General features: G+C 36.8%; 1 protein-coding gene across 1 annotated transcript; it reads left to right on the forward strand.

Moving 5' to 3' along the window:
• The first annotated feature begins 4,516 nt into the window (after positions 1-4,516).
• Positions 4,517-13,298, forward strand: LOC104216996 (uncharacterized). Its single transcript, XM_009767148.2, has 16 exons — positions 4,517-4,938; positions 5,463-5,657; positions 6,524-6,598; positions 6,692-6,859; positions 7,146-7,309; positions 8,086-8,304; positions 8,710-8,836; positions 9,453-9,641; positions 9,951-10,037; positions 10,171-10,331; positions 11,211-11,330; positions 12,133-12,358; positions 12,474-12,533; positions 12,604-12,777; positions 12,861-12,970; positions 13,062-13,298. Exons 1-16 carry the CDS (start codon positions 4,750-4,752, stop codon positions 13,225-13,227), a joined length of 2,430 nt encoding a protein of 809 aa, XP_009765450.1. The 5' UTR covers positions 4,517-4,749; the 3' UTR covers positions 13,228-13,298.
• The last annotated feature ends 689 nt before the right edge of the window (positions 13,299-13,987 follow it).

Genomic DNA, 13,987 nt, shown 5'->3' on the forward strand with positions numbered 1-13,987 from the left:
GCATGAAGTGTCACAAGATCATCCACTAACAATGCAAAATAGTCACCATTTAGATCCTCTATAATAGCTTTAATTGTCTCAAGCTTACATGCAGTGACAATATCTTTTTGAATTTTATGAGAAGTCAACTTATCATTTTTTGGAGCCTTTTCCAACACAAGATCACGAATTTTATCACACCTTTTCACATACCTATCACGACCCAAGTTCTCCCTCTGTGAACCATCGTGACGGCGCCTAGTCTCTACGACTAGATAAGCCTAACATTTTGTGAAAATGAAACGAAAACATAAAAGCTAACAACTAAAAGGTAAATTTTAATAAGAAATTAAGAATGTCGCCCGGCATATACAATAACCACTCTCGAAGTGTACATGAACTCTCCCAAAACCCGGAATATCGCAAGTCATAAGCTACAGAAAGAAACAGTATTTCTATACTCCAGAGTCTAACAAAAAAGAAGATACAAAAAGTGTTTGACATGAGGAAGAGTAGATAGGGACTCTGAGGTTTGCGGACGCGGCAGATATACCTTAAAGTCTCTACAGCTGGCCCGCCTTACTGATAATGCGGCTGATAAGCGACACCTGGATCTGCACACGAAAACATTTGCAGAAAAGGGCATGAGTACACCACAACAGTACCCAGTAAGTGCCAAGCCTAACCTCGGTCGAGTAGTGATGAGATCAGGTCAAGGCCCTACTGGTATAGATATAATAAAATAAGATAATGAAATATCGCAGTAAGAATAAATACTAAAATTTAACAAGAATGTAATCATGGAAAAGCAACAGCTCAGAACACAGAGATAACAATAGGGGATCTCCCAGGATATCGTCTCATAGTCCCAAACGTAAATATGCAGGGAGGATCTCCCGAAATACCGTTCCTTAGTCCCAAAATAAATATGCAGTGCTGGGGGATATCCCGGAATACCATAGTTCCAAAGTAAATATGCAGTATAGAGGGATCTTCCGGAATACCGTTCCGTAGTCCCAAAGTAAATATCCAACTCAAATAATAGAATTACAACTACCACAAGGAATCCTACAATTTAGACTAAGTACAAGTCCACGAAGAAGCAGGAAATTACTAAGCATGCTGCACAGAGTTTAGTTAAGCAATTAAGACACGTGAACATGCTATTCTAAACTAAACATGATAATTACATATACTAGTGTAGCTTAGTTAAAGAAAAAATAGAATATTTTATTTAATGAAAATGGAGTTTTTGCAATAAATAGCCCGTGTACGCACTCGTCACCTCACATACACGACACTCATATATCAAAGCAGTACCAAATCCTAAGGGGAGTTTCCCCACACAAGATTAGGCAAGCCACTTACCCTGAATCAAGCTCAATCAATCAGTCACAATGCCTTTCCCATGAATATCCGGCTCCGAGTGGCCCAATCTAGCCAAAATCAATTACATAACATAAATATAACTACAAAAAACTAATCTAACTAATAGAATCATAGCTAACGCAAGAAATGGGAAAATCCCCCAAAAAGCCTCCCCGGGTCCACATCTCAGAATCGAGTAAAAGTCACAAATTATGAACACCCATTCACTCACGAGTATAACCATACAAAATTTACTCAAATCCGATACCAAAATCCCAAAATCCGGCCTAAGAACTTTTCTCAAATTTTCCCTAATTTCTCACCCAAATTCCATAATTAAATGAAGAAAACAACTATGGATTTATGGAATACAACAAAAAATGAGTTAGGAATAGTTACCCCAAAGCTCTCTCTGAAAATCCCTTGAAGAATCGCCAATTCCCGAGCTCTCAAGTCCAAAATTGAAGAATAAATTCAAACCCTTGAAATTGCCCCTTTTCTGCCCAGCAATTTCGCTCCTGCGACCTCTTCATCACAGGTGAGGAAGGGATTTAAGGGACCTGGGACCGCTTCTACAATAAGGTGGTTGTACCTGCACGTGCACACCTACGGAAACTGGTCTGCTCCTGCAGTACTTCACCGCTTCTGCGATCCTCTCTCACATCTGCGGGCATCACAGATGCGGAATTAACCTCGCACCTATGATCCTAGCCTGGGCTTCCCAAATCTGCTTTTGCGCTTGCTTCTCTGCATTTGCGAGCCCCCACATGCGGCCTCCCTATCACAGGTGCGAAAACACCAGATGTCTGAAACTTCAACAATCGCCTAAGTCCAAATTTCAACCAGTTGAGCATCCACACACCTGAGGTCTCCGGGACCCCAATAAAATATAGCAACAAGTCCTAAAACACCATACGAACTTACTCAAGCCCTCAAATCACATCAAACAATGCTAGAATCACGAATAACCCTCCAATTCAAACTTAAAGAACTTGAAACTTCTAAATTCAACAACCAATGCCGAAACCAACCAAACCACGTCCGATTGATCCTAAATTTTTCACACAAGTCATATTCAACATTTTGGACCTACTCCAACTTCCAGAATCAAAATCCGATACCGATATCAAAAATTCCACTACCGGTCCAAATCTCCAAAAATTTGACTTTCGCCATTTCAAGCCTAAATGAGCTATGGAACTCTAAAACATAATCTGAACACGACCCTAAGTCCAAAATCACTTAACAGAGCTAAGGGAATTGATGGAACTCCATTCTGAAGTCATCTTCATACAGTTCCGACTACGGTCCGAATTCTAAGACTTAAGCCTCCGTTTAGGGACTAAGTGTCCCAAAATACTCCAAAAACCAAAACGAAACCTCCCGGCACAATAACAGAAATAGATATGAGGGAAACCATTAATAGGGGACCCGGGCTCTAACTCTCAAACGACCGGCCGACTCGTTACAATACCACTTAAGAATTTCAAAAAAGTTACCTTTGTTTAATGATGATTCATCTTCATGATGTGCACGAAATGCTAATCCTCGATTCAGAAGGAGTCTCACCACCTCTATTGAAGCCTATAAACGAATTCGCTGTTCGAGCTTTATTTGACCGGATTGCCTATCAAATGCAGTTTGAATTGACTGTTTTTGTTGCATTAGATCTTCACATTTTTTCTTTGCTTGGTTATGAATACTGCTCAGCCCTCCAATATGCATGTCTAATCTTTTCTTTTTGTGCCAACTTTTAAATTCCATACTCGAAAATACATCACATCCACCTTGATGAATGCTTTCATCTTGAAATAAATAACAACACAAATAATAAGCTGCATCTTCTATCACGCTATACTCCAACCAATCATGATATTTATCAACCCGTTTGAGAATAAAACGATGCTTTAAACTGGAAAAATATCTTTTAGGAAACTTATAATTTCGAGGTTGGTAAGGACCTCTTTGAAGGTATGCTCTTCTAATCTCATCACGCTCATTTGGATGATAGTCCCTAACAGATGTTCTTTCCGTTGTATCAGCCTTTAAAGAGTCCAGATCAACTTCTTGCCTTTGCTCATATGAACCCGTTTGATCTCATGTAGGTTCGCCCCTGAGGAAGTCAATCAAATTACATTGAAAGACATTAAAGCCCGCTTAAGCTTGAATGTAAAAATTTGATTTTCTAAAATTGAAATTTATTTAGAGTGAAAGTTGTTGGAATATATTAGGTACACTTCAAAGAGTTTGAATCTTAATTTTGGGGCAACTTGGTGGGTTGAGACAAATTTAAAGTATAAGATGAACATGGAAGAAGATGAGATGTGTATCCCATATGTATAATTTATATATCCCATAGATATTGTGTATCCCTTATATTTTTCTATATATCCATATATACATGTGTGTGAGATACATGTTAGATATATGTATTGTAAAGAATCTTTTAAACTAGATTTCACTAACAAATTTTGACTTCAAACCAGTCCAAATCAGCACCAATATTCCTCAAATTTTTAATATTACCTTATCTATGTGTTTTCAATGAATTCTAATCATAGCCATTGAAAAATAACCCCATTTTTTGGCCTAGGTTGAATATCGTATATCATTAGTCACAATTTTAGCTTCAAACCAGTCCAAATTACCTCCAATCTTCTTTAAATCATGCATATTGCCCCATTTATGTATTTTTCACAATTTTAAACCATTCCTGTTGAAAAAAATAAATCCTTTTTAGCATATATTTTTTGAATGTTGCATATTATTGGTAACTTTTTCTGACTATTTTTAATAGGCCTTAATAGTTAATTGGTGATAAGTAGTATCTATTTATGGATTATTTATGTAATTTTTTCTTAGGTTGATTCTCTTGAATGAATACACTCTCACAACCAATATTGGGCCTCTTGAAAGGCAAGCTTGAGGATAAAGTACACAAATAACTCTCAAGGTGGATAGTCTTAAATTTTTGTCTCTATTTGCTTTATGAGGTGGATAGAGCTTCAAATTTCTTAAGTGTTTGATGGATAATACTTTTAACTTTTGACCTCAAATTCACCACGAGGCAAACAAGGGTCAATATTTAAAGACCGCCCTAAAAAATATCATATTTCTGCAACTTTTCGCAAGCTTGAGGAGGGGGCCCTGTCTGGCCCGTATTGGAATGGATTCAGACAGCAGTAACAGCCTAACAGGGCCATTCGGGGAATTTACTTCAGATGTCATTTTCCGTGACCGTCCATCAGTTTCTTCTCCAGTGAAAAGGTCAAACATTCCCGGCCACCGGGAGACCGCGATTCTTCTCGCCGGAGAACAGAACTCTGTGCGCTCGATACCGTTGCAGCATAACCGCTTTCTAATACTACACCTTTGAGAAGGAAATAGAAATATAAATTACAGATGGTTCGAATAACAAGCTGTTTTTGCATAGTGATAGTTGCACTGAGTCTGTTCACGACTCAGTCCGAATCAGCTGCTCAGGCCTATCGTAGAGATCCAGGTCACCAACAGTGGCACCATGGAGCTTTTCAAGACGTTAAAGACAGTGTTCGATCGGATGTTCGTCAAATGCTTTACTCTCGCGCCGAGGTAGATCTAAATTTTATCTAATCTGGCGTTAATTACATATATTTATTTTCGACAATACCATCAGTTATTGCATAATTTACTTAAAAATCACCTTGCTGGTTCACTGCTTAAACTAGAGTGAGAATATAGTGAAATTAGTTCGAAGTTCGTATCAAATTCTACTGGAAGCCTAGAATTTTGTTTTAATTTGTTTTTGAATCTCCTAAATCCACGTTAAGGCTGTTACTGTGTTGGTGCTATTAGTCAACTCAAAAGTCCAACGCATTGAAACTTTCAATTTTTACAAATGCGATTTAGCTTCTAGTATTGTGGCATAGGCCCATAAATTGATCTTACTCTTCATTCACATATCGGATAATCTTATTTCCTATTTGGCTTGAATGCTGAGAGAAATAGATAATAGGCCGTCGAAGAACCTGGGGAATATTGGCAACTTGAGGTCATAATGCAGGCTATTTACATTTTCAAATTCTCTTCATATAAAAAGCTCGTTTCAGATGCCTAATTGTGTTAGTCTTGGACAGGTTCCATTTCAAGTCCCTCTTGAAGTGAATATAGTTCTTGTTGGTTTTAGTGGCGACGGGGGCTACAGGTACGCATTAGATTCTCCTAAGTTGGAGGAGTTTCTGAAAGTTAGTTTTCCCACTCATAGGCCCTCATGTTTGGAGACGGGCCAGCCACTTGATATTGAACATCACATTGTATATAATGCATTTCCGGTGAGCTTCCTTGCTTCTCTGACATATACTTCTACCATTTTGCTATTGTGGTTTTTCAAGTTCGTGATTCTTTTTCTTTATGTGGGATTTTACTGGGTATGTTGTTGATTCTTTTTCTTTATGCTGGGAATCTTTAATTTTGCATAGAGCTACAGTACAGTTGCAATTACTGCTTTCTCACTGTTGATTGCTCTCCTATGAATATGTTTCTTTTTTCTTTTTCTTTTTGTTGAGAAATAGTAGCAGTTCCTATGAATATGTTTCTATTATTCATTCACAAATCATTATGCCTCAAAATGATTAGTTAGACAATATCGCCTTGGGTTCCTTTGTTCTTAGCAACAAGATTCTGATGCTAAGGATATTGAGGAATTTTTGAGTGAAACATAAATATGAAATTTCACCACTAGATAGAAGTCAGATGGCCTAATTTAGTGGGAATTTTTAATTAGGATTATGGCTTATTCCTGGCAATAAGACAAATCTAATTTCATCTCAATAGTGATTTATGGTACTTTGGGGTTGCGGCATAAAGGTAGTTGTTGTTGTTGTTGTTGTCGTCATCATTGTAATCTTGTTTTAAGGCAGGAGATTTTAACTTATTCAAACTTAAATGTTCATCGAGTGGGGTTCCTGATGAGCAAAAAGCTGTCCTTCATCAGACAAATGAAGTAGGAATACTCTTCCGGAAATGGATGTAGTCCTTGCCATTAAAATTATGTGTTTGGTGTCCCTTACCCAAAAAGTAAATAAATAAAAACATAGATGTTTGGGTCCTTTGAAAGATGTTTAGAAGATGAAACTAGAATTGTTGGTGCTAATGTTTAATGGTTAATGTTGTGATTCTCGTGTCACCTGTCCCTCAGGCTGGGCAGCCAGAACTAATAGCCTTGGAGAAAGCACTTAAGGCAGCCATGGTGCCTGCTGGAAATGCAAGAGAGGTAACTGCAATGATTCTGCTTCAGATTTTCCTATTTAAGTTTCTAGTTCATGAAAATCGAAATGAGATGTCAACCCTGTTTGGTGATTTGTAGACTGATTTTGGAAGGGAAGTTCCCCTTTTTGAAGTTGAGGCAACTGCAGTGGAACAAGAATTTCAGAAACTTTACGCTTATCTATTTGATCTTGAGAGTTGGGGACAGTCCGGTGAAGAGATGGATAGACCTTGGCCTACTGTAATCTTTATTGTTAACTTTGATAAGGTTTGTTTAGCAAACTTGACCATCAAATTTTTGATTGTTCTGAACTGTTGATTTTATTACTGAAGGATATTAAGTGTTCAGGTTGACTTTTTGTTTTAAGTTTGTTATTTTGTAAAGTTTTTTATTTCCTAGCCTTGGATTGCTTTTCGTCCTTACCCAGAAGTCAGTTTTTCCACACTAACCAATATCATCAGACTTCAACCTTATTCACTAAGTTCTCTCTTTCTTAGTGCTGAATAGGGACGTCGATTAACTGACTGTTGTTCCCATGAAAATTTCATTGCAGGTAAGATTGGACCCCGGGAACAAGGAAATTGACCTGGACAGTTTAATGTATGGCAGAATCACACAACTCAATGAGGAAGAGATGAAAAAACAAGAAGGAGATTACATATATCGCTATCGTTATAATGGAGGGGGAGCTTCTCAAGTCTGGCTTGGCTCTAGCAGGTATTGTTGGTTTTTCTCGTGTGTTACACTAGATATAGAAATAGTGATTTTAGTTTCTACAGAGAAGATAACAAACTGTGCCCTTAAAAAAAGTGCCCTTTACACTCGATAATTACAGTGCTTCCTCTATTTGGATTGCAGTGTAGCACCTTTTGTCTGCCTTTGTATTCTAATCCATTTCTGGCCTATGATTGACACTACGTCCTAATCAAATCTTTATCCTTTTCCCAATCCTCCAATTTCTTTCACATGCAAGTTTCGAATTGCATAGATTTTGCAGGTTTAAATATCTGTGCTGTGGGTTTAAAGCTACAGTCTTGTGATTATGTGGCATACAAGGCTGACGATTAGTTTCTCTCTTGTTGGTGTCTTCATGTACCTCTTCATGCTTTGTAGCTTGTATTTTCTTTTCTCATAAGTTTAAGCCCTTATATTAACTTACATATGGAAGCCTAAAGCCAGGATGATCTGTTTGGGCCAGAGATAAGTAGCGGAGGTAAAAGGTGACGGGTTTGCTGTAACATAGAGTTAAACAGTAGAAATAGCTCTGCAAAAAAAGTTGCAGCCAATCTCACTTTCTTCATTTGACCGTCAAGTGGTCATGGAAAATCATGCATTCCTTTTTGGTTTTCCTTAATAGAAATCCTTACTTTGTTCAGATGCCGTATAGTGTATGCTATTGAATTTTTAATAATCACAATGATCAATTAATTGAAAGCTCGATTGGCTTTAGCATGTTGTCCAGAAGTTTGAGTTTCCTGGCATTATTTTTTCAGGTTTGTTGTGGTTGACCTCTCAGCAGGTCCTTGCACTTATGGAAAGATTGAAACTGAAGAAGGAAGCGTTAGTTCTAGATCATTGCCTCGTTTGCGGAATGTTGTTTTTCACAAAGGGTTAGGTGTAGTTACTGAGCATGCCGCTCATGAAACTTTTGTTGGTCAGCTTGCCTCACTAGTTGCAACCACCATTGAACACGTCATAGCTCCGGATGTTAGGTAAAGTCATTTTATTTCTTCACACAAGGTAAACAAATGTTTTGGTTACTTTTAATGATGGTTTTCTTGGTTCTGAAGGCACTAAATTAGTGTTTAAGCGTGTATTTGATTCTTGAACTCTTATCCCTAGTAATTTATGTCTCATAACATCTAAAGAACAGGAAGAAAACTAAAAGGCACTAGCAATTGCAAATATCTCTCTGTTACACTTAACATATCAATGTGTTTCTTTGCATACTTATGAAGATGCCATCGTGAGGATTAGATCTGTTTATTTTGTCATATAGTATAACTATGGTTGTCTCTGTCCCCTGCTTTCTCTGTGCTGACATTTTGTAGCAGTTATAGATAAACTTTGTTCTTTCTTGGAATACAATCTTAGTGTTTTTCTCATGTATTCGTCAGGTTTGAAACAGCTGATATGACAACAAGGTTGCTTATCCCTATCATTGTCCTTCAAAATCACAATCGCTTCAATATCATGACACGTGGGCATAACTATAGTCTTGATGTTGGAGCAATAGAAGCTGAGGTAAAACTTGGACCACATTATCCTGGGCTCCTGTGATGCTTTTCTGTGTATCCAGCGACTTGGATGGTTGAAATGTCTTAATGTTTTGTAACTGAGTTGAGAATGTTTTGCACTTCAACATTGTTGTGGAGACTTCAAATTTTGTTTCTTCAGTGAACCACTTGTAAGCTTTCAGATTTTTATGAAGAAGGTATACTTACTTTCTTAATATACTTGACATCAATCCTTGCCTGTAGAGAAATGTCAATTTAAAGACTGCTACTTTGTTACTTATCAAGAGTGTGTGTGTGTTGAGGGGGGAGGGGGGACTGCTACTTGGTTGCTGAGGTATTAATCCTATTATTGATGATTAAATTAAGCGATTTACTTTGCTTATGTTTTTCCTTTTACATGTTTTGACAAGTATATTGACTTAAACATGTGATTTACAGAAGCAAAAAGTTTCTAATAATTATTGTTTAGTCTATAAGATTTCCCTTACTGGAAATCTTTTTATATTTTCCTTTATCTATTTTCTCAAGTTAATAATGACGCCACCCAAAAAGAGAAATTCTTAAAATTTAGACAGAACCAGAGGTATACATGAATTATGAACTTTTAGTTGTTTGTCCTTCAGGTGAAGAAGATGCTTCACAAAGAACAGGAAGTAGTGATGATTGGAGGTTCGCATGCTTTACATCGCCATGAGAAATTGGCTATAGCTGTTTCAAAAGCCATGCGTGGTCATTCCCTTCAAGAAACAAAGAAGGATGGACGTTTCCATGTTCATACAAAGACATATCTTGATGGTGCGATCCTTAAAGAGGTGGTTTCTGATTTTTCCTTTTGTCTTTTCCTTGTTACCTGCCAGTTGAGATAATAGATGCAGTTCGATGTGAAAAGCCTTAGGAGTATGTGAGAAAGGGTCTTCAGTTAGTTTCAGTAGGCAAATGGTGTATCTGTTACTGATATCTTTTTTGTTCTTCATAGCTCCAAGGATTTGTCTGTGTTGGTTATCTGATGCTTTTATTAATTTTTTGTTTATTTATTCATTTGTTTTGGTCATCTGATATTTCTGTCAGATTTGTCATTAGGAGTTTCTTATCACGTATCTTTATGCAATTGCCAAATGCAGGAGATGGAACGATCCGCAGATGTGCTTGCCGCTGGTTTACTTGAGGTTTCTGACCCTTCACTCTCAAGTAAATTTTTTCTCCGCCAGGTTGTTTTCTCCATTTCCTTGCCTCGTAAATATTCTGCGGAACACACCATTTGGCTTGTATCAATATTTATCCGTTGCACAAGCGTATACCTCTATCTATGCCTGATTTTTTTGATCTTTTTCTTTTTTCTAGCACTGGATGGATGAGAGTGATGGTACAAGTGATTCCATACTAAAGCATAAACCTATATGGGCTACTTATAGCCAGAGCCGAAAAAAGGAGAAGAAAAGAACAATAGAAAAGAAAAAACAAGGAGATCTGCACCGCACATATGGTACTAGAGTCATCCCAGTGTGAGCACAACAACTTTTGACCTCATGCTTTGTGGATTGCTCAGAACTTGCTCTATTGATGCCTCTCTCTCTCTCTCTCTCTGATGTTTAACATTGCCTTCTGATACTGAATAAACACATTAGAAATATCCCTATATAAATCGATAGTGCTAATTAGCAGCTTTCTTTCTTTGCTCAGTGACCAATTATTAGTTCTGCTAAAAGACTCGTCTTTGATCTTCTAGAGTATGTGTATTTTACTTGCTGAACCTTTTTACCTATGGCAGTCAATGATTAGATATGCTCATCAAATGCTTCTGCATTAATCATTGGTTTGGTATGTGATATTGGATGGCTAGCATAATTCACTATGTCTATAGCCCTCTTTTAGTTAGGTCAATCAGTAAGATTGATGAATGAAAACAAACTTCTGCTGTTTGCTGTTCCATTTTTACATTATTGACTTATAGCAATTTGATTGCTGAATTATTGGATGATATTCCCAAAATGCGAATAGAACATTGTCTTTGATACACCTGTCTCTTCTATTTGATTGTTCTGATTCTTTCTTATTAATTTTAAAATTGTTGCTTCTGTTTGTTTGGCAATGAATGAGTTCAACAACAACAACAACAACAACAATAAAAACAACTGAATCTCTGTCTACCCTAGAAGTTCTATACATTTTCCGCTGACATATAAATTCCCTAACAAGATTAAAGAGACTCCTAGTTTTGCAATGAATTTCTTTTTGCAATGAGCCAATGAATGAATAGATCTCTAAAAGGTCTAAACCTAAATTCCAGCAGATTTTTGTTCCTATTACTGCCATTTTGAACAAGAGAGGCATATTTAATTGTCATTATTTTGATGCTCTAACAATCTCCTCCTTGTTTACAGATTTGTTCTATCTTTAGCTGATGTGGATGAACATCTTATGATGGAAGGTGAAAGTCTTGTTTGGACAAGTAAGGATGTAGTTATTGTACTCCAACATCAGAATGATAAGATACCTTTGAGGTTAGTGTAAAGTCTTTCCTCATTCTTCACTGCCTTGTTTATCTTGTTTGTTTTCATGTCTTTTAGTATGGCTTTCTACTTTATGCTACCATCATGTAATTTTTAATTTGCCATGTCAAGGTTGCTTTCAGTTTCCTTTGTTGGCAATGTTTTAGCTGCAGAAACTTCTCCTATGTAAGGAGTAGTAGTTTCTTTGGTTCTGTCTTCCTGGCCTCAAATAAATTATGAATCTAGCAAGCTAAGTATAGCGGTTGATAATATTTACAATTTTGACTTTGCAACTATTCTTATCAGAGTATGTCAATAGAAGCCTAATTCCCTGATAACAAATTCATACCTGATTCAATTTCATAACGGGAGATCGATGGCTTATGTTCTCCAACCAGCCTAACTTTTCTGCTAACTGGAATGACACAGAGAGCGAATGAAGATGGAATGTCAATTGAGAATCATACGCGAAGTAGATAGCAAAATTCTAGATCTCTTTCCTCCTTGAAGTAGATAGCAAGATTCTATTTCCCTTTCCTCCCTCGTATTCTCCTGTATTCAGCCTTTAGGCATCTAAAAGATTTTGCATGCAATCTCTCTCCAGTATTTTTCTATTCATCAGAGGCATTCTTAAAACTGGTGTTCTAAGTCTATTACATCTACGAGAAACACAAAATGTGGTAAAGGAAGATTTATTTTTTTAAAATTATTTCATTAGATGAACTTACAATTCTTCCCCGTAAATGTTTTCTGATGTTTATTCTCCTTACATGCATCTGGTTATGGACCTTTGCTTCCTCTTGGTGTTTGACAGCTACGTTTCAGAAATAGAGAGAAGGCATGCTATTCCAGTGCTATCCCAACGACATATATTGGCAGGGTTGGCTTCTGTAGTTGGTGGATTGAGTGCTCCATATGAAAAGGCTTCTCATGTGCATGAAAGGCCTGTTGTTAATTGGCTCTGGGCAACAGGTTGCCACCCATTTGGACCATTCTCTAACACTTCCCATGTCAGTCAATTGCTCAAGGATGTCGCCTTGGTATGTCATGCACTTTCTTTATCTGCTTTACAATTATCAAAGAAGAGTTTACATGATGTAGATTTGATTGTAACTCATATGGAACTAAACTCTCATCATTTACCATCACCTGCAGAGGAACACAATATATGCACGTGTTGATTCAGCCCTTCACCGGATCAGGGAGACATCAGAGGTACTGTTAGTTGTCATTCACTATCTTTTTGGTTCTAATCTGTATTTATCCATATCCCTCTCTTTCCCAGGCTGTCCAAGCTTTTGCTGCTGAACATCTCAAAACTCCTCTTGGTGAGCCAGTGAAGGGTAAAAAGAACAAAACAAGCACTGAACTATGGCTGGAAAAGTTCTATAAAAAGACTACCAACTTACCTGAACCATTCCCCCATGAGTTAGTTGATCGACTAGAAAAATACTTGGATGTAAGTAATTTATTTTCCTGTACTTGGTAAATCTAGTATTAGCATTTTGTAAATGGCTTATCCTGACGTCCTACTAATAACAGAGCCTTGAGGAACAACTCGTAGACCTGTCTTCCCTACTATATGATCATCGCCTGCAAGAAGCGCACTCGAATAGTTCAGATATTCTGCAAAGTTCCATTTTCACTCAGCAGTAAGTTAGACATGATACTTTTATCCCATTTAGATTAGGAAATTTCGTTTTAGTTTCTTATATTCTTGATTGTTCGATATTTTATTTTCAGGTACGTGGAACATATTTTGGCGTCTGAAAGGGAGAAAATGAGATGCTGTAGCATTGAATACAAACTTCCACTGCAGTCTTCTCAGAATTTAATTTACGCCGGCATTCTTTTAGCTGGTTTTTTCGTGTATTTTGTTGTGATCTTCTTTTCATCACCTGTACGTTAAGTTCAAGAAGAACCCCTGTTATTAGTCCACATAAATTTTGAAGGAAATTATAGTAAAACGAAATTTGATCAGGACTTTTTGCCAGTGTGTAGTCGTCTTTAAATTTGAATGATCATTCCATGTTGCGTTGTTACATACAAAATTGACCATGCAATCGAGAACAGAACTCAGGGTAGCAATAATGCTATTGTTTACGGGTTTGGTTTGACCAATTTGTAGAGTTGTAGTCGCATGTTTTCTATGTTCATTCTTCGTGGTGGTCACTGATTGGAGCTTCTTGAACTATTATCAAAAGAAAGTACTTTTCCCTATCAAAAGTACTGTATGAGTATAGTTTTCTATATAAAATTTGAACATCAATAATTTAATTTTTAATAATAACAACATTTAAAAATAGCAACTAAATAGCAACTATTATTAATTTCAATTCCTTATAACACTAACTATTTACAAAAAGGTCATTGGGATAAAATTCTGCTTTATATTTCCCATAAATTTTGCTTGCAAGTATAATTGCTGTTAAAATTCCTCTCAAATTCTCTGTTCCAAATTTTAGTTCACAAGAGAAACTTGGGGAAGTGGCCATATGGCCTCTTTTTAAATTTGGATTGTCAAAAGACCTTCAAGTTTTTAATTATTATTCAAAAGACCTTGTTTAATTCGGGTTAATGAAAAGGTGAAGGGGGAAGTTCAACTTGCAGCCCCAAAGTTTTACTTATTATATATTGTCCCAACTTATATAAAATTATTATTACCATTA

This window comes from Nicotiana sylvestris, chromosome 9, assembly GCF_000393655.2.
Source record: "Nicotiana sylvestris chromosome 9, ASM39365v2, whole genome shotgun sequence".
Lineage (NCBI taxonomy): Eukaryota > Viridiplantae > Streptophyta > Magnoliopsida > Solanales > Solanaceae > Nicotiana > Nicotiana sylvestris.